Here is a 20226-nt window from a genome sequence, read left to right as displayed (position 1 = left end):
CCAAGGCTTTTTGACCAAATCGGTTGGAGAGTAATTTGAGTTGGTTGTAACTTTGACTTTCTGGGACCAAATTGAAGGAATCTATTTGCTCAAAGGTAAAATTAATAGGAGTATTTGTTTGCTCATCTTTTCATTTTGGGCCGTTCCAATGTATTTGCTTCATTTTTAAAAATAGCAACCAAAACAAAGCAACCTTCCAAACGTTACCCCATAGAAAGTTTGGTTAGACTTGGAGGTCCGGATCGAAACATTTTTTTTCTTTTCCTTTTTGTTTTTTTAAATCCATTCGGTACCTTTCCATTTGGGCTGTCCAAAACACTTTTGGACGGTCGAGATGTGCTCGGCACCCCCTGCCAAGCACCCCTGCTTGGCAGGTCTCCAAGTCCGAGTGCATGGGGTTTCATTTTTGAAGGGCAATTGCGTAAATCTCAACAATATTAAGAGGACTCCACAAATAGTTGTAATGCATATAAAGAGCAAACAAAATCGAAAATGGCGTGGAGGGAGTATTATGTAATGATCAGTAAAATCGTCACCTTCATTACTACTCTAAAAATGCATAGATATCTACTAGTACCACAGGCCAAACAGCTAGCCAAGAAGACATGCGAAGAACAAGAGTTGTTAAAACTACATAATGGAAGATTATTCGAACAAAACAACTGTGATAAGCTACAGTATTGTTAGTTGTTTATAATAGTCGAGCAAGGAATCGTTAAAGTTGGAGATCGCAACTTCACGGTGAAGTTGAGACCAGCTAGGGGCGTCGCCCCTCATTAGCTTGTTGGGTCGGCTGATCCTATGGATATTGGATACTTTCATTCTTGGTATAATTACGCTAGGAATTTTGATTTGCTATGATTTGAACCCATTGGGGAAAACACTGACCCTAGCCCATCAGGAAAGCAAAGGAGAATATCCTTGCAATTTGTACCCTGGATTCTATGTCTAGGATCTGTTTGATCTTTTGTGTTGATTCAAATTTAGATTAAAAAAAAAAAGTTGTTACGGATCGTTGGACATTATTGAGACTTTCACCCGGTTTACATATTAAAAAATATAGTTAAAAAATTAATTGTTCTAATTTTTAATATGTTTGAACCGGTTTTTTAGATCTTATTTTTCTGATCATTTTATCTTAAATTGTCATAATAGATTTTTGGCTCTAAAGCCTTTCAATGAGTACCCTAAGAGAGCCCTGAAACTAAATAAAGAGTCTTCGGGTGCTCATTGAAAGGCCTTAGAGCCAAAAATTCATTACTACCATCTAGTATAAAATGATCAAAAAACTAATATCTTCGCACCGGTTCAACCAAATTGAAAATTGAAGCACTTAATTTTTTAATCATATTTTTCTGTTAGTTTCATTAAGGGTGTTAACGATTTTACCAATTTGGAACGTAAAACAAACTATAGGATTTATTTGGTAGCAATTGAAATTAGAGAGATAAAATTGAGACAACCCTGGAAATCTAGTGGGGGTGAATCCTCAATTCTTCTTCTTTTCACGGGCACATCAAACCCTGATTCTCACTCTGGGTCCCCTCTCATCTCTTTTTCCGCTTCATTTTTACAGTACTACTTAATTCACTTGGGTTTGCTTCCAATTTCAATCCCCCTCTGTTAATTTTCCATTCTTCAAATTAGTACTACTAATTTGGTAAATGTGGCAATGGTTGGGCTTAGGAACATTGAAGAAATGGAATCTGACGAGCCTATTGTACAATATTCCGAGGAGGAGTTCCACTGGTTGAATTCCTCTCCGTTGCAGTTGAATTCCCCTCCGTCGCAGCACACATATTCCCCTAGGCTCTTCCTAAATGAAAACATATCAGAAGAAGAGAACCCGAATGAAGATTTTGGATTGGGGTGCAGCGAGGCCGCGAAGGATATTGATGAAGTTGAGGCAGTTGGAAATATTGGTAGTGAGAGAACAGGGGATGATTGTGTAATGGTAGATCAGTTGAATTCTGAGTGTTTGGGAAAAAAGAAAACAAAGGAAAAGAACCCAATTGGAGAGAAAAGAAACAAGAAAACAAATAGGGTTAGAATTGCAATTCCTCTGGAGGATATCTTACAAACTAAGGGAATGCATAGCAAAGATGCTGCAAAATATCTCAGAGGTACGCATACATACCCTCCTCCGAGAAATGAAAATCTCAATTCTCTGTTCTTGTTTTTTTTTTAGGTTAGAATGACATACAAAGTGCTCCAAACTTCTCACATGTTTAGCACTTGAAAAAATATTGATGTACACGTTCTTACCTCTGCTTGATATTTTCAAGAATCAAACTCGAGACCTTCGTCGAGGCCAGCTTAACTTTTCGGAGGTCTATAGAGAAAATAAGAATTCAGTCCTTTATGAATTTTTATGAAAAAAGTAAATTAGTTAAATAGTTTTCCGAAACAATGCAAATCGTATACAATAACAGAACAACACCAAGTTTCAAAAGCATCATTTAAATGGAGTATCACTAATCTCCAAAAACACGAGCATTATAAGATTTTAAAAGCATCATTTAAATAATTTATTTTGTCACATTAACAAAATAATACCTAAAACATTCATTGCGTGTAGTGGCGACTCTGGGAATTATTCTTTATTAGGGCCATTCGTGAATTCAAAGTTCAATTGCTTTACAACAGATAGTTTTACATTAATCAACAAATAATCTTTTTTCCAAATGATAAAAACATAATGATAGATACGCATATACATTTATATTCCTATATATTACATGGTAAATTCATAGGGACTATAGGAGTACTCTCTCACATTCAAATCAATTTAAGCGCAAGCTTTTAATTGAGTGGAATCCTATCTCAATACATACAACTCAGAAGAATAAAATTCATGTCAATTTGCATAGTAACATAAACTTCTTCAATCATAGTTTTCTCTGATTAAAACCAATAAACCCTTTTAGTTTCTATCATGCTCTGTATGGGAGATCGCAATTGAATACCTTAATTTAAGATGCTATATTTGGAGACACACGGAAATATACGAAAAGATGAAGAAGAGAGGAAGTGCATAAAACCATACGTACAAAGGACTTCAGAATTGTGGTTATATAGTCACTGTGAATGTGGTGATATGCTTTGAATACAATTCTTTTTTACTCAAACATATTTTTTGTGGCTCTCGAAATTGGAAATGTGCGTTGGAGTTGCTTTGGTAGAAAAATATTGAGCCTTTGAATTCTTCTTTATTGTAGTTAGCATCGCTAAATTGAAAAGTTCTTGTCGGGAGTATGGTATCCACAGATGGCTACCTCGCAGTGAACACAAATTTATCGAGCAATCTCTCCCCAATGAAACTTGTGCGGTTGTCGGTCAAGAGGGAATCCCACAGTTGTCTTCTCATACTGTGCCTTCTAATCAAGCCTTGACGGCTACTGTTGACACAAATAGTTTTTTGAAAAGGAATTTTGCTGCAACAGTTTTTGCCTACAGCTCAACAAGAGAACCCTGATGTGGGTTTGGGCAACGATGAAGATGAGGTAATTGGGATGGGGGTTGAGGGAACAGGGGACGGTGTAATGGTAGAGGCTCAGTTGAATTCTGGGTGTTCAGGGAAAGGGAAATTTAAGGAAAAGAGTCCAGGAGGAGAGAGAGGTAACAAAGGAACTACTGGAGTTAGAATTGCGATTGCAGAGGAAGATATCTTACAAACCAAGGGAATGTGGCTTAAAGACGCTGCAAATATTTTCAATGGTACGCATAAATACAGTTCTTCAACAAATGAAAATTTCAATCTTGTTGGTAATATCTTGCTTGTTGTTTCCAGCTAGATAGGCTTTTCTCTCAAAAACTACTAAAACATTTGAGAGTCTATCTTGCTACAACCATGCTCTATGTGGGAGCATCAAAATGGAGACCTCAATTTTGAGTTTCCATATTTGAAGACCTCAAAAATGGATACATTAGTACCTTCATGCATATTTAAAAATATGGTCAATTCATAGAGGACGGATGCTGAATTTTAGTAATTTTTGGTGGCCATTAGTGGAACTCGTTTTAAAAAGGGTTTTTTGTGTTGAGCATCTAATGTGATTTGTAAGTGGTAAAAATGACTCTTACGTATGATATCTAAACTTAAAGGAAACAGTGGTTCAGTGGTTCAAAACTGGAACCAAATCATGGTCAAATGGTTTGGATTGGTATGGCTCGTTATTTTCATTGGATAATATGATTCTTGAAACATTCAATCCGCACAACTTGGTTTGGTTTTTAGTTCAGCATAAAACTGAACTAATACGAGCCATGTTCACCACTGAAAATGGAGATTCAATCTCCATTTATGTGAGAAATGTATATAACGTTTTCCATGTACATCTAATCTATAAAAAAAAAGTAGGTACCATTGGATCAGTATAGGAATTACTTACTTTTTGGATCTAGTGTAGTAATTACTTTGAAAATTATATCCCATATACCATGAAGAAGGGATTTTGATTTTCGTAAAGGAAAGATTGAATCTTTGAAAGGTAGAGACTACAGATACATATTGGAATTTGTGGTTTGACTTAGAACGTGTTGAATAGTGATACACTATGAATTTACTTTTTGATATAAGAATGTTGAAATCTACAAAATGTAGAGGTAGGTTGGAGTTACTTCATAGAAGAAATTTGAGCTTCTCAATTCCTATTTTTTGCAGTTAGCAGATCTACGCTCAAGCGAGCATGTCGGGAGTATGGTATGAAAAGATGGCCACCTCGCAAGGAAAATAAGCTTGTTAGTCAATCTTACCATAAGGAATCTCCTGCGGTTGTTGATCAAAAGGGAATTCAACCATTGAATTGTGATATTTTGCCTTCTAATCAAGCCTTGGCAGCTACTGTTGACACAAATAATGTCATTTTAAAGGTAAGATGCATAAACGATATTATAGTGAAGTTTCCTCTTTCTTGACCTTGGAAAATGGCAGAGCTAGAGCAACAAGTGGAAAAGAGGCTGAAACTCAAGTATGGAACTTATTACATCAAGTACAAAGATGAGGAAAATGATATTGTGTGTATACTTTGCAATGAGGATTTACAAAATTATATATCCAGTTCTACACCGCTGGGCACTAGTTCGATTGAGGTATTTCTTGTGCCAAAGTAGATTATTAATTGCGTGTTGACCAATTTTAATCTTTGTAATTAATCATTTTCCCTTCCTTTAGTACTGTAAAAGTGTTTGGTACATGTATTAGTCGATCTCGTTTAGACGTTCTCTTGAGAAGTGCATTCAGAGATTCTCCAAGAGCAATTGGTATTTGAGTTTCTATTGTTGTAGTTTAAAAGTTTAGTGCTTCAAATGGTATATATCACACTATGTTCTCCAACTGTCGTTCTTGGATTTTTCTGTTTTATTGAGCTTTGTTTGTGATGAAGAGCTTTGTTTGTGCTGAAGAATGTTAAAGGGGGAAAGGGAGAAGTAACAAAAGTGCTAGGGATACTTTAGAGACCACTGTGTTCGCGCCGGCGGTCCAACAAAGAGGCAAAGTAGTGGTATCTTTCTTTCCATTGCGAACGACAGGCTTGTCTTATAATAGAATTCTCACACTCACGTAGTTCATGAATCCCATGGCATCGCTTGATATGCATGGGATCCAAAAACTGTGACAGAACCAATAGCTAAAGTCAAATCTCTTACAAAAACCAACAAGGCCCATTTATTTTATCTGAACCAAGGCAATCACGGATTGAGTGTTTGGTGAAATGTTTTATGACTACATATCCTGTTAGATTATACATCCCTCCATTATCAATCTCGCCAAATAAAGAGGCTTTCAAATGAGTAGCACAAGAAAATAGTAACCATTGTTTGGTAGAACATTTCCAATTCCCATGGCTTTGATTGATGTCTGTTGCAAATACATCTCGGCCATCGGCATCAAATTTTTTCTTGAAACCAAACTTCACTCTGTACAAACAAATTTTAACTACCCAGATGCTGGAAATAGCACATCCCAAAAGAGTAAGCAATCAAATAAGTAAGAAAATCACAGACCACTTTTGTCTGCTTCTAGGTCAGCTAAAATATTTCCTTCTTCGGATACATTGTCTCCGAACACGAAGTTCATCTCCAAATCGTTGCTAAGGTCTCCTTAAATAGTTGAATACCCCATGCAAGACGAGCAATATGGTATGAGGAATACGGGACGGGGGAGTACCTAAATCTAAATTTGCTTGCAGATCTTGGTACTATTTTGTAGTTGAATAATAGTAACGTAGATACCAGGTTCAAATTAATTGTTCAATAACTTCTCTTTGTTCTTCACTCTTTGGAGATTTGGGTGATCTTACAGCACTTTCATTGCTTTCTAAATGTAGAGCTTTTGTTTGTCCCATTTGCTTTCATTGCTTTCTTACAGCACTTTCATTGCTTTCTAAATTTGCTTGCAGATTTGGGTGATCTTACTATTTTGTCGTTTTGAATTTTTTGGTCCTTTGGGGATGTTCACAAGACCAAATCAATTGTGAATTAAGAATCATATAAGGTAGAAAGTGGCATGATCCTCATTTCTTTGCACACCAAAAATCCTCCATCGCCCAAAACATTCCCTTCTTTTAATGTGCTGCTGACCTCAAATCATGTCTCGGCTAATGCCGACGTAACTAGTGTAACTGTAAAGGCAAGATATGGACACGATATAACAAAAAGGTTTCGGCTGTCCGGGCCATGGGAAATGTTAGAACTAGAGCAACAAGTGATAAAGAGGTTGAAACTCGAGGGTGGAACTTATTACATCAAGTACAAAGATGAGGATAATGAGTTGATTTTAATAATTTGCGATGAGGATTTACAGGATTGTATATCCAGCACTAGACCACAAGGCTCCGCTTTGATTGAGGTACTTCTTGAGCCACATTTGCCAACCACCATATACCTGCAACTAGAGCGGGGCAACGAACACGAAACACGATAATACGACACGAACCGGACACAAAGTTAGCGGGTTAGGGTTGAACATTTCTGACACGAAACACGAAAATAACACGACTTGAGAACACGAATTCTAAATGGGTCGGGTTCGGGATGAACACGCGAGACACGAAATTGACACGACCAACACGGTTACTAATCTGTGTCACCAATTAACATGAATATATATATATATATATATATATATATATATATATATATATATAGAATATGGTATATCTGTAATTTTATATAGAGTTAGACAGCGGACACGATAACACGACACGAACCGGATATGAAGTTAACGGGTTAGGGTTGAACATTTTTGACACGAAACACGAAAATGACACGACTCGAGAAACATGAATTCTAAATGATTCGGGTCGGGTCGGGTTGGATGGTTTGTGACACGAACCTGACTGACCCGACACGAACACGACCTGTTACCCAAGTCTACCTGCAACCACCATAAGCCACTGCCAAACCGTCCTAGCCTCAAACCTTCAATTTCGCGATTTTCAAATTGCAAAAATTTGAAACCGAATACTCTTACCTCGCTTTCAAATCGAAGTTGGAGATCCGCTACCATAGCCCACCACCACGAGTTTCAGAGAGAAAGAACGAAGATGCCGAGATCAGATTGGCGGTGGCTTACAGGTATGATCAATTAAACAGGTGCCGAATTTAAGGAATTTTGTAAACTACCTGTGTTAAATTGAAATAAACTGGAATATAGGGGCTTATGAGACATTTGGGTGAAATTTCAAGAACCGAAATGGAAAATTTTCCTTTTCTATTTGTCTTGTTTCCGTTTGAGGAGGATATTGGAAATTGAGGCCCAACCCCTATTCAAAGAAGAAATTAAATTCTTTCCATCGGCGGTGAGAAATTTCACTTTTCCACCACTACCTTTTTTGGTCATACAGTGTGTTTATTATTGATTTGAACCGTTCATCTTATAGACTCCATATAGTAGTATATCCATGTAAAAAATAAACTTGATCGGATATCGTTTTGAGTATCAAAAATTGAATTTTGCTTTGTAAAATGGATAGTTTATTTTTATTACTATTGACCGAAATCAGATCATCAATTTTATAAACCAATATTCAAAATTTGATATATTTATCTACTTCCGATCAAGCTGATTTTTGGCACGGCAATTTTATATTGCGGGTGTTAATAAATGAACGGTTCAGATCACAATAATAGACACTCAGTGGGACCCATAATAGGTGGTGGTCGAAAAGCAGGGTTTTACACCGGCGATGGATAGAATTTATTCTCTTCAAAAAATTCAAGTTCTCCTTTCTTTTCCTTGCATTCAGACCAAATTAGAATCGGAGTCGGATTTTGTCAAGTGTCCCCGGGATTAGTTTGGTTCATTTTTTTCATCCGGCTCAGATTTGTTCGTATAAATTGTTATTAAAAAATATCCTAAACACCCCGAACAATTAGGATCTGAGCTTATCAGTCAAACTCACCCCAATGAATCTCTTGCGGTTGTTGTTGATCAAGAGCAAACCCCACAATTGAATCCTGATACGTTTTGGCTTTCTTGGCCGTTGTGAAAGGTAAAGCTGGAACAAGAAGTGAAAAGAAGGCTGCCACTCGAGGCTAGAACTTATAACATCAGTTACAAAGATGAGGATAATGATTTGGTCTTAATAGCTTGCGATGATGATTTAGAGGAATGTATCTCTATTTCTACCCTGCTGGGCTCCTGTTGTCATGAGCTTTTTCTTAAGCCGAAGTAGCTCATGAATTTGGCGTTGACCAACTTTAATCTTGGTACTTAAGCATTTAACAATTTACTGCAGAAGTGTTTGGTCATGCAGCCAAAGTTGGGACGTCTCCAAATCTATTGCACCAGAGAAGTGCATTTAAAGATTTTCTAATACCTTTGTATTTGAGTTGTTGCTATAGTTTGAATATTTAGGCTCCCTTTATTTGGGCGTAAAATATTTTTCGGTAAAATGTTTTACCTATTTTTTGGTGTTTGGTTGTGTAAAAAATGAGGAAAATATTTTACATGTAAAACATTTTTCAGTAATTGGATGAAATGACTAACCCTTAAATCTTCCGTAAATTATTTTTCAAAATGAACTCGTTGTCTTCTACTGCAATTCTCACTTCTCAGTTTCCTCAATCGTCAATCCTGAGCCACGTTTCTCATATCTCTCCACTATTTAAGCCCTCTTCCCTCTCTACACTATTTTGTTGATTTCTGAAAATATTTTTTAAGTGTCAACCAAACACTGAAAAATAAAAGTTTGAAATTTTTTTTCTGAAAAAACATTTTACATGAAAAATATTTACACCGAAACAAACAGAGCCTTAGTGCTTCACATGGTATGTTTTACGCTATGTTCTCCAACTATGGGTTTTAGATTTTGTGGTTTTTTTGAGCTTTTGTTTGTTATGAAGAATGGTAACAGAGAAAGGGAGAGGGAACAGCAGTACTAGGGATACTTTTGTCTTTCAATACAATTCTCCACGCTCATGTAATTTGTGGATCTCACCGTAAGGATTGATGTGTGACTGAAAATTTATGTAAGTATGAGTATTTTCAACCTTGTTCAAGAGGGAAAGCATACAGGACCATAACCTAATAACAAAAAGGTTAACAAGACGCAAAAACTCTTACTACCTAGTAACTGAAACAAACCTTTAAGAAAAACCTCATTCTATACTAAAAATTTTAACTATCTCCTAGGGTTGTGTTTTTTTGAATCTTTTAATCCTTTTGGGAAGTTCAAAAAACCAAACCAATTGTGAATTAAGAATCAAAGAAGGCTAGAAAGGCAGGGAAAAATCCTCCCACTTGGCTTTAGGAACATCACATCCTCCCACTTCACTTTTGAAAAGTAGTCACATAGTAGGAGTAGTACTCCTGTAGAAAAGTGGTGTGAATCCTAGATTCTTTTCACACCAAAACCATCAATAAAAGGGGTGCTATAACGGTCCGCTTATCGGACGGGTAAGGTTTTTGGTGGACAAGGAACAAGGGTGATAAGAGATATGGATATTTTATGAGATATGAAAATGGAGGAAATTTTAGATATGAAAATGGGGATTTGTGATTGCAGTGAGAATTAACCATGAAAGTCTCTAGATGCATTTTTTTTACTAAAATTAAATAAAGATAAAAATAGAAATTTGGGTTGGGTCTCTATTTAGGGCGACTTGCATTGGAGATGCTTGGAAAAACACTGCTCCAGCCCATAGGGAAAGCATAGGGTAATTTCCTCCATTTCCTTACACGCTGGGACTGACTGGTTTGACAGTGGAAGACGGGAGGGTACCGGGGCTCGTGTAAGATATATAGTGTATGTGTATGTGTGTATCTTGAAGGAGGTGGATGTTTGGTTGTATGACGTACGTTGTCTAGCTAGGGTAAGAGCATTTCCAACGGTCATTCCAAAATTAGCTCCTAAAGTATCCAAATAAGCTAGGGTCCAATTTCGAATGAAAAAGAGTATGCTATGCTAATTCAGGAGCATGTACACGACAAGAGTCAAACCATTACCTAGTTTGAGGGGAAATACTTGTAACAAAAAAAAAAAAAAAGGCAATATTACACGACAAGAGTCCCACTTAAGGCTAGTCAGAAGGCTTCATTGGAATTAATTATCTAATGTGTTGGGAGAGCCAAACTTCGAGAGTTTATTTGGAGGGCTAGCTCATTTGAAGACCAAAATTAGCAAACATTTAGGAACATCCTTTAAGAGCCATTTTATAGGATAAGTACGAAATTAAGGGTTAGGTTGTCAAGCATATGAAATGTCAATTTTGCCCGTCAATTGAAGTTTCCAACATTACTGATTTTGACGGTGGTGTGTAATTGGACCACATATACTGAAATCACATACATCAATTCTAGGACTAAGTAGATGAAATTCATTGTTTAGGAACAAGATAAAAAAAATGACAACAGTTTAGGAGGTAAAATTGACATTAATCCGGGGCGGATCCCCTCAATTTTTTGCCGACCAATTTGGTCAATTTAGTGCATCCGAACCATCCAAAAGTATTGTGGACGAATGACCCAGATTTAAAAGGGTGTTTAAAAAAACACAAAAAAAATCCTCTTTAAATCTGGGCTGTTCAAAACATTTTTTAACGGCCCAAATACACCAACTTGACCAAACTGGTCGGTAACCAAATTGACCACATCCGATCCCATTAATAAGAGGCATGTGATGACAGTAGTGGTGGTGGTACATGACCCCGCTAGTCAGACTTTTTCTCTCCAACCTTGTTGAAAAATTGGACGTATAGAGCAAGTTAGGTATCTCTTTTCTTTTACTTTTTCTTTTCGTTACGCACACTTCGTGTAAAAAGTTAGAAGACTAGACTTGCCATTATACATAATAATTTACTTTTTTTTACTCTTAACTATGAGAAGAAGTTTTTGGGTGCAAATAGAGTACCACGTGGCGGCACCCAGTGAGCATCCAAGCCGTCCAAACGTGTTTTAGATGGCCCAGATTCGACCACTCTTTCCCCCTCAGCCAACCACTCTCCCTCTAAAGTCTTGAACAATTTCCTTTGTACATTGACATAACTCAAATAGGCGACCAAGAATTATATATGAATTTTTCCGTTGTGTGGCAAAGGATGATCGAGAATTATGTACTAGTATTTCTTTGTCCAGCCCAATCCTCACAATTTTTTCTTTTTTGCTTGTTGACTTACGTCAACCTCACTAGTCATTTGTGTCGAAGGATGGATGCATAATCAATTTCTGCGAAGTGCATATGGTATACAAATTGTAGATGCATACAATCTAGTGCATTAATTCCAAAAGGTAAACTATTAATCCCAGCCACGTAGTTTTTGACCAAAATAGCCTTATAGTTTTTGTAAATGCAAACAATCCTAGGAGGAGGATGATTATTGAATGTGGTAATTTCTTAGTTAACTCAGTTTTACTTTTTACGCTTTTTAGTTGAAATAGTAATGTGATTCTAAATAAAGAATGAAATATGGGTAGGGCAATCGGCTCGTCCACCACTCAGTAATTTATAGGGTCGACTGATGCCATGGGAAATATTTTGATTGGCTGTTATTTTGAACCGATTAGGAAAAAACACTGACCCAAACCCATAGGGGAAGAAATCATGGGGTAATTTCCTTAACCTAAAGTACACGCTGGGACAAATTATTCTTCTACCTCTAGAAGCTGTTTGAACTTTGAAATTTATTAGCATTGGGACTCTTTGAACTCTCTCTTCTCTATGCGTAAATGTACAGCTAGAAAAAGAGTAGCAGCCAATCCCAAATGTAGTTATCAAGTAGTCTAAAAGGGATTGAAATGTCCAATCCGGTTTATTTGTTTGTTTTTTTCCGATTTATTTTGGTCATCGGAATTATTTATTCTTTAGAAATCATTGAGAACATCCATTGCGTCAAAAATCATATTGATCATATGCTGTTTGATATGCTATTGGAACACATTGTATATTGCGGAAAATTAAAATGTGAAGTTCGATAACTTGGATTGGAACACATTTTCTGCAATATAGATGTACTCTGAAAGCTTATCAGACAGTATGTGATCAAACATGGTTTTTACGTGACTACTGTTCTCGTCGAGGTCTAAAAAAATGGGTGATTTTGGTCATTGAATTCCGAAAACTGGCTACAAACAGGAACGAGTAAAGTCTATATTTCTCCTTTCAAAAACTCTAAAATCACACACGGTGTATGCGTGTGGATCCCATACACCATGTAAATGTATGTGTACAAGTACAAGTGCTTGATTAAGCATGTGGTATATGGTATCACATGTCATGTGACATTTTCCGTAAAGAAAAATATCATCACCCATACAATGTAGGTCACTCATCGTCACCCAATTACCAAACTAAAGTGAATGATAATGTTCGTACAACGCGATTTGTGCTACGTAAATGATTCTGGATTCACGTAAGCCACGCCCCGTGGCCATATGGTACCGGAAAACTGAATATACGCTGAGAAATTAATGCCCGTTATGGTCGTGTCGTTTGTCAGTGTGTCCCATTTGCTGCAGATGTATGTATGTGGATCTCATTCGTTTGGAGTCTCTCATTCGTTTCCTCATCAAAGTCGCTCCCGATTTCTCGCCCTCTCATCATCTCTGTCTCCATCCATCCATTGATCTTTGAGGTCTCTCCTTGGATTCAAAGAATTCGTTTCGTACCGAATTAGGATCTGCGTCGCCAAATTCCAGCTTTTCTTCTACTTTGGTTTCTGCAACAAATTCCAGCTTTTCTAATATCTTGTTTCATCTTTTGATTTTACGCGAAGTATTCTGTCAATCTCGTGTGTGTTTTTCCCATTGATTGAATTGGGTAACTGTGTGTCAATAGCTGCGCCTACGAACAGTGGAGAGTCGGACATGGCTACTGAAGATTTTTGCTTGAGTTTGTCGCCCTTACTTTCAAGGACGGAACCAGGATTTTACCCTAGCAGTGGCGAAATGTATGCTAAAAAAATAGAAAGATGCATTATAATATTAAGTTATTGGCTTCAGAAAAATTTAAATAACATAATAAAAACTATAGTAAATGATATTTTTCATTTGCACATAGAGTATGAAAAAAGACTAATTTTAATTTTGGGCATCGATAATGCCACTCTAACAACAACAATAGCAGAATCCATATAGTCCCTAATCATTAGGGGTATGAGCGAGGGAGGATTAGAGATAGACTTAACTTTTGGCAATATGTACAAAGTTATCTTAGAATACCACTTAGGCAGTAGCCCCCCTATATATGTTTTGCTGCGGAATCATGCCCCAAATCAAAGCCAAATGGCATCAGAGAGGGTAGGTCTAGAGACCTAATTCAATTTATGTGTATATTACGATGCTTCCTTCATTGATAGTCCAGAATATCGATATGCACAAAGATAATGCCACTTCCCAAATCCCCATATGGATTTCCCAACTAATAACTGCACTCCCTTTTAGGAGTGACATTCTAAACTTGGGGAGTGACATTATAATTAAATTCCCTTAATTTTTTAGGTTAAGTTATTTTAGGGTTAGAATTAATGTGGAGTTTTTTTTTCTTCTTAATTATACATCATTATTTATATTATTTCACTTTGGCCCATTGAATTTAGTTTTAGAATACGTTTTTTGATCTTCTTTCTTGAAAAAAAATAGAAGATTTATGACTAGTATATAATAAAAAATAAGAAAAAAAATCTAGCAGTGGCGAGACTATATAAGTTGGGGATAAATTTTTTTTTTCACATATAATAATTGTGTTTTCTAAAATTCTTATCGTGGCGGCCGCCGCCACTAGACGCCCCCTAATCCCATCCTTGCTTACTTTCCCCTAGGTGGTCGCCGCCACGGCCTTTTCTACCCTCGTCCAATTCAATGATCATGCAGTATCAAGGGTCTAACCAATCAACGGACGATCCGCCACAAAATCAAGAGCACGACGACATCGTCGACCCGGCACAGTACTTGGCCGGAGACTCGGCGATGTTGCAGCAGCAGCAGCTACGTAAGAACTGGAGCGAAGCGTCAGATTGGAGGCCAGGAGGAGGGGGAATTATGACGATGAACAATCAAGGCTTTGAAGAATCGAATATGGGTTTTGAGGAATCCATGGAGATGACGACCTGTTTCTATTTCCCTCCGTCGCCCACAAATTTCCCTCTGTATCGACCGATGCCAAGTGTTTTTTTCGTTTCTAGTGAACAGGAGAACATAAGCTTGGCGTTGTCTTGTCAGCACATTCTTGAGGACAAGAGCGGTGCGTTGCATGTGATCAACGAACGCAAGAAGGAAATCAATCAACTGCTGTTCGGCGACTTTCATTCTTACCTGCTTAACAAGTTCGGTGATTTGAATCAAATAGTAAGGGCGTCGGGCGTGGTGCCCAAAGGCTTAGAGTCGTTGCTGAATAAAATAGCCGATAAGGATGAGATGGAAATGACATTAAGGCGGATCAACTGGTTGGAACAACACGACGAGGACATCGTTGACCAGCAGGTCATCGAACATGTGAGCGTGGTGCAGCAACTAATTCAGAATAGGGGCGGTGAGTTGGATGTGATCTTTGGAGAGGGAGTTGTCACAATCAACGGGCTGGAATTCAGGGGCGGTCAAGGCTCGCCTACGGCGCCAGAAACATTGCTTACTTGTCAGGCCAAGATCTCCTCAAGAATGTGGCTGGGACACGGCGGTCAATGGGCGGTCGAGGTTCGTTCCAGCTATATTCGCCTCAACACTGGCAGTTTCACAACCGTGGAGGACGCCATCTGCGCTCATGAGTGGGTAGTAAGGTGGAGTGGATGGGAGGATCTTACTGGTTTCCCTGGACTCTTTGAAAATGAAAATAGATCAAAACTACCGCAGCAGTTGCCACTGCCAGCACAAGAAGAGAGATCAGATGAGGATTTTGGATTGGTGTGCTGCAATGCCACGGGGAATGATGAAATTGAGGCAGTTGGAACCCGTAGTGAGGGGACAGAGGAATGTGTAATGGCAGATCAAGCTCGGTTGAGTTCCTTGTGTCTGGGAAAAAGGAAAACAAAGAAAAAGAACCCAGGAGGGGAGAAAAGAAACAAGAAAACAAATGGAGTTAGATTAGCCATTCCTCTGGAGAATATCTTACAAACCAAGGGAATGCGTCGTAAAGATGCTGCAAAGCATCTCAATGGTACGCATACTTACATGTACACTCCTCCAAGAAATGAAAACCTCAATTTTGTTCTTGTTATTTTTACGCAACTAGATAGGTTAGAAGGGCATACAAAGTGCTCCAAACTCCTACATGTGTAGGACTTGGAAAAATGTTGAGGTAGCACCTCTATAAGCAAGGAGACTATTTTCGAGAATTGAACTCATGATCTTAGTGATCATGGCCGGCCGGCCTAACTTTTCGGTGCTCAAAAGCGAAAATAAAAATTGAGGCCTTTTATGAACTTTTACAAACAAAATATAAATTAAGTAGATAAATTACATTCCAAAAAAACAATACAAATACTTAAAAAATAGAAGAGCAATACAAAGTCTCAAAAGAATCGCTTAAATATCACTATTATCCACACACACACACACACAAAACGAACATTATGAGATTTTAAAAGCATCATTTAAATACAACCCTTCTTGTTTAGCAGCAAAAGTATTACTTATGCCCGGATAATGAAATTAACAAAAGTCCCTTCATAATATTTCAAAATATTTTCTAGCTTCACACAGTATATCTTCAAGCATTCATCATCTATATAATATAATATGTTCAAATTAAACAAAAACCAAAACATCCTTGCTTGCATTGGCAACTTTAGAAATTATTCTTTAATAGTCATTCATGAATTTAAAGTTCAATTGCTTCATAGTATATAGTTTTACATTAATCAACAAATAATCTTTTCTCCAAAAATAAAATAAAATTATAGATACGCATATACATTTAGATTCCTATATATTATGTGGTAAATTCATAGGACTATAGAAGTACTCTGTCCCATTCAAAACTGTAAGCGCAAGCTTTTAATTAAGTGAAATCCTATTTCAATACATACAACTTCGAAGAATATAATTGCTGTCAATTTACCTAGTACCATATATAAACTTCTTCAATTATAGGTTTCTCCGACTAAAACCTAGGAATCCTTTTAGTTTCTATCATGCTCTATATGGGAGCTTGCAATCGAAGACCTCAATTTCAGATGCTATATTTTGAGACACACAAGAACATACGAAAAAAAGAAGAAGAAAGGAAGTGCGTACAAAGCCTTCGTGCATAAGAATTGAGAATTATGGTTATGTAGTCAACATGCTATTCTCTGAATGCAATTCCTTTTTACTCTAACATATTTTTTTCTGGCTCTTGAAATTGGAAATGTGGGTAGGAGTTGCTTTGGTAGAAAATTAATATTGAGCTTTTGAATTCTTCCTTATTACAGTTAGCATGACTAAATTGAAGAGTTCTTGTCGGGAGTATGGTATTCAAAGATGGCCACCTCACAATGAACACAAGCTTATTAGGCAATCTCTCCCCAATGCAACTCCCGCGGTTGTCGATCAAGAGGGAATCCCACACTTGACTTCTGATATTGTGCCTTCTAATCAAGCCTTGATGGCTACTGTTGACACAAATAATTTTTTCGAAAAGGAAATTCTGCTGCCACAACTTTTGCCTACAGCTCGACAAAAGAACCTTGATGTGGGTTTTGGCAACGATGAAGATGAGGCAATTGGAATGGAGGTTGCGGGAACAATGGAAGGTGTAATGGTAGAGGCACAGTTGTATTTTGGGTGTTCAGGGAATGGGAAATGGAAGGAAAAGAGCCCAGGAGGAGAGAGAGGTAAGAACAAAACTACTGGAGTCAAAATTGCGATTGCAAAGGAGGATATCTTGGAAACTAAGGGAATGCATCTTAAAGATGCTGCAAAGCATCTCGAAGGTACGTATAAATACAGTTCTTCAACAAATGAAAATCTCAATCTTGTTGGTAATATATTGCTTGTTGTTTCCAACTGGATAGGCTTTTCTCTCAAAAACTCCACCAAAACATTTGAGAGTCTATCTTGCTACAACCATGCTCTCTGTGGGAGCATCAAAATGGAGACCTCAATTTTGAAGACCTCAAAAATGGATACATTAGTACCTTCATGCATATTTAAAAATATGGTCAATTCATAGAGGACGGATGCTGAATTTTAGTAATTTTTGGTGGCCATTAGTGGAACTCGTTTTAAAAAGGGTTTTGTGTTGAGCATCTGATGCGACTTGTAAGTGGTATAAATTACTCGTACATACGATATCTAAACTTAAAGGTAACAGTAGTTCAAAATTGGAATTGAATCATAGTCAAATGGTTTTTATCAGTCTGGTTCGTCATTTTCATGGATAATCTTCTTGAAACATTCAATCCGCACGACTTGGTTTGGTTTTTAGCTCAGCACGAAACCGAACTAATACGAGCCATGTTCACCCCTGAAATGTGAATAACCCCAGTCTATATAAGTGCCATTCGAACAGTAAAGTAATTATTTCCTTTTTGGATCGTGTAGTAATTAATTACTTTGAAAATCATATTAATATCCCATATACCTTCAAGAAGAGATTTTGGTTTGAAATGGAAGGATTGAATCTTTAAAACGTAACGACTACAAATAACTAAATAGGACATTGGAATTTGTCGTTCGATGTAGGTTGAAGTTAGCAAAATGTAGATATAGGTTGAAGTTGCTCCATAGAAGAATTTTGAGCTTCTCGCTTCCTATTTTTTCAGTTAGCCGATCTACGTTCAAGCGAGCATGTAGGGAGCATGGTATCGAGAGATGGCCACCTCACAAGGAACGCGAGCTTATCAGTCAATCTCACTCCAACAAATCTTCTGCGGTTGTTGATCAAGAGCGGACCCCACAATTGAATTCCGATACGCTGCTGCCTTCTGCTCAAGTCTTGGATATTGTTGGTACAAATATTGTGACTATAATGGCAAGGTATGGAGAAGTAAGAATAAAGTTTCGGCTGTCTTGGCCGTGGAGAATGGTAGAGCTGGAACAACAAGTGAAAAAGAGGCTGCCACTCGAGGCTGGAACTTATTACATCAAATACAAAGATGAGGACGATGGGTTGATGACTTTAATAGCTTGCGATGAGGATTTAGAGGATTATATCTCCAGTTCTAGCCGGCTGGGCACCCATCCGATTGAGGTATTTCTTGAGCCCAAACTAGCTAGCTCATGAGTTACGCGTTAACCAACTTTAATCTCGGTACTGTAGAAGTGGTTGGTTAAACAGTCCAGATCTATTGCACAGGAGAAGTGCATTTAGAAATTCTCCAATGGCTTGGTATTTGAGTTGCTATTGTTATCGTCTCAAAATTTAGTGCTTCAAATGGTATGTCGTACAAATTTGAGGACAAAGGGTTGATTTTAATAGCTTGTAATGAGGATTTACAGCATTACAAATCCAATTCTAGACTGTTGGGCACTTGCTCAATTGTTGTATTTCTTGAGTCAAAGTAGCCGTTTAATTACGTCGACCAACTTGAATCTTGTAAATTATTGCAATTATAGTGTTTATCACGAAATCACGTGTTTGGTTCAAAATCAACCTATTTAGACGTATCTTGTGATTTTGCACAAAAGTGTATTTCGAGATTCTCAGTGGCTTGGTCTTGCAATAGACTCATCCACACTCACATAGTTCGTGAATCCACCGGTAACATTCAATATGAGATCCAAAAGTCATGTGAGAATGTAGTATTTTCGTCTTGGTTCGATAGGGAAAGCACCTAAGGACCACCACACTCTCATAGTTCGTGAATCCGACGGTATTGATGTGGGGTCCAAAAGCCATGTGAGTATGTAGAAATTTCGTCTTTGTTCGATAGGGAAAGCTCCAAAGGACCACAACCTAATCATACAAAGGTAAAACAATAACTAAAACCACTCCCCTGGCTTTTGATTGATTCCACTTTCAAATAACTGCAAATGAATAAAACAACATTGCAGTAATCGTTGTCTTGTAAGAAAGTTTGAACTCCCCTGGCTTTTGATTGATTCCTCTTTCAAATAAAGCTATGCAAGGGCATCACATTTTGCCCTAAATTAAACACTTCCCTCTGTACAACTAAACTATAACTACCCAGGTGCTAGAAATAGCACCGCCCAAGAGAATAAACAATTAATTGAGTAAAAAAATGACAGGAAATATTTGTCTGCTTCGAGGTCAACTAAACGCAAAGACCATTTGATCGAGAGATAAAACCATCTGATTTGCTCAGTTCCCCTTATGGCAGGATGCCCTTATTCCTTGTGCCAACCCATGCTAATAGGGAGCCGATGTATTGTTCCTACTGATGGGGTTGCCTCATCATTCTCATCAGAAGCAGTTGGAACTGAGGATGATCCAGTTGAGACACTGTTTGCCACCAGGGGGTTGTACTTTCTAAGTAGCCTGACTTTGCTTTCCATCCACCATTAATTCTTCTGCCTGCTGCTCCACAAACCTTCTTTTACAGAGGAATCAGAGGATGTGGGTTCCAGACAGTTGGATGAAAGAAACATTAGGAAGCAAAAAGCTCAAATTTTTGTAATACCAACAATATGGGTACCTTAATTAGTCTACCTTTTCTACATTTGTAACAGCAAGAAATTCAACAAAATGAGGGCGACTGAAATCTTTTTCAATTCCATGACCAAGTCTCCCCCCAGAATTCCTCTCCCCTGGTAAAAACCTCACATTGCCTTGTAACAAGAGCAAAATGTCGAAACACCACAAGCAATTTGGTGAACATCAAGAACAACATTTGATTCTAAAGGGTTAGGAATAA

At 37.6% G+C, this 20226-nt stretch overlaps 2 protein-coding genes and 1 non-coding gene across 4 annotated transcripts in view; 2 read left to right on the top strand and 1 right to left on the bottom strand.

The window, feature by feature from the left end:
• The window catches only part of LOC131315524 (uncharacterized), a 45531-nt gene extending 26522 nt beyond the window's left edge, over nucleotides 1-19009 (top strand). Inside the window, exons 1-3 of one of the 2 annotated variants that reach the window (XM_058344631.1) lie at nucleotides 14256-15587; nucleotides 16843-17343; nucleotides 18175-19009. In XM_058344631.1, the coding sequence (XP_058200614.1) occupies nucleotides 14297-15587; nucleotides 16843-17343; nucleotides 18175-18635 (2253 nt within the window). In that variant the 5' untranslated portion in view covers nucleotides 14256-14296 and the 3' untranslated portion in view covers nucleotides 18636-19009. Of the gene's footprint in view, nucleotides 1-14255; nucleotides 15588-16842; nucleotides 17344-18174 lie in introns of those variants that run through there. The other variant, XM_058344632.1, reaches the window with a different exon arrangement.
• Nucleotides 1538-3690, top strand: LOC131315541 (uncharacterized). The gene is made up of 2 exons (XM_058344653.1): nucleotides 1538-2123; nucleotides 3219-3690. The coding sequence occupies exons 1-2, from the start codon at nucleotides 1673-1675 to the stop codon at nucleotides 3473-3475; spliced, it is 708 nt and encodes a 235-aa protein (XP_058200636.1). The 5' UTR covers nucleotides 1538-1672; the 3' UTR covers nucleotides 3476-3690.
• On the bottom strand, nucleotides 13684-13790 carry LOC131318269 (small nucleolar RNA snoR100). The gene has a single exon (XR_009197597.1). It is a non-coding gene; the product is annotated as a small nucleolar RNA snoR100 (small nucleolar RNA).
• Nucleotides 19010-20226: the final 1217 nt, after the last annotated feature.

Source organism: Rhododendron vialii, chromosome 2a (assembly GCF_030253575.1).
Source record: "Rhododendron vialii isolate Sample 1 chromosome 2a, ASM3025357v1".
NCBI classification, from domain to species: Eukaryota; Viridiplantae; Streptophyta; class Magnoliopsida; order Ericales; family Ericaceae; genus Rhododendron; species Rhododendron vialii.
Note: the sequence above shows the minus strand (reverse complement) of the source record. Positions and strands in the feature narration are given on the sequence as shown.

Bases quoted from the DNA above. Each gene is read 5' to 3' on its own strand.
- LOC131315541 (XM_058344653.1), top strand. From the start codon at position 1,673: ATGGTTGGGCTTAGGAACATTGAAGAAATGGAATCTGACGAGCCTATT. The intron at 2,124-3,218 runs GTACGCATACAT...TCTTTATTGTAG, and splicing joins TGCTGCAAAATATCTCAGAG to TTAGCATCGCTAAATTGAAA.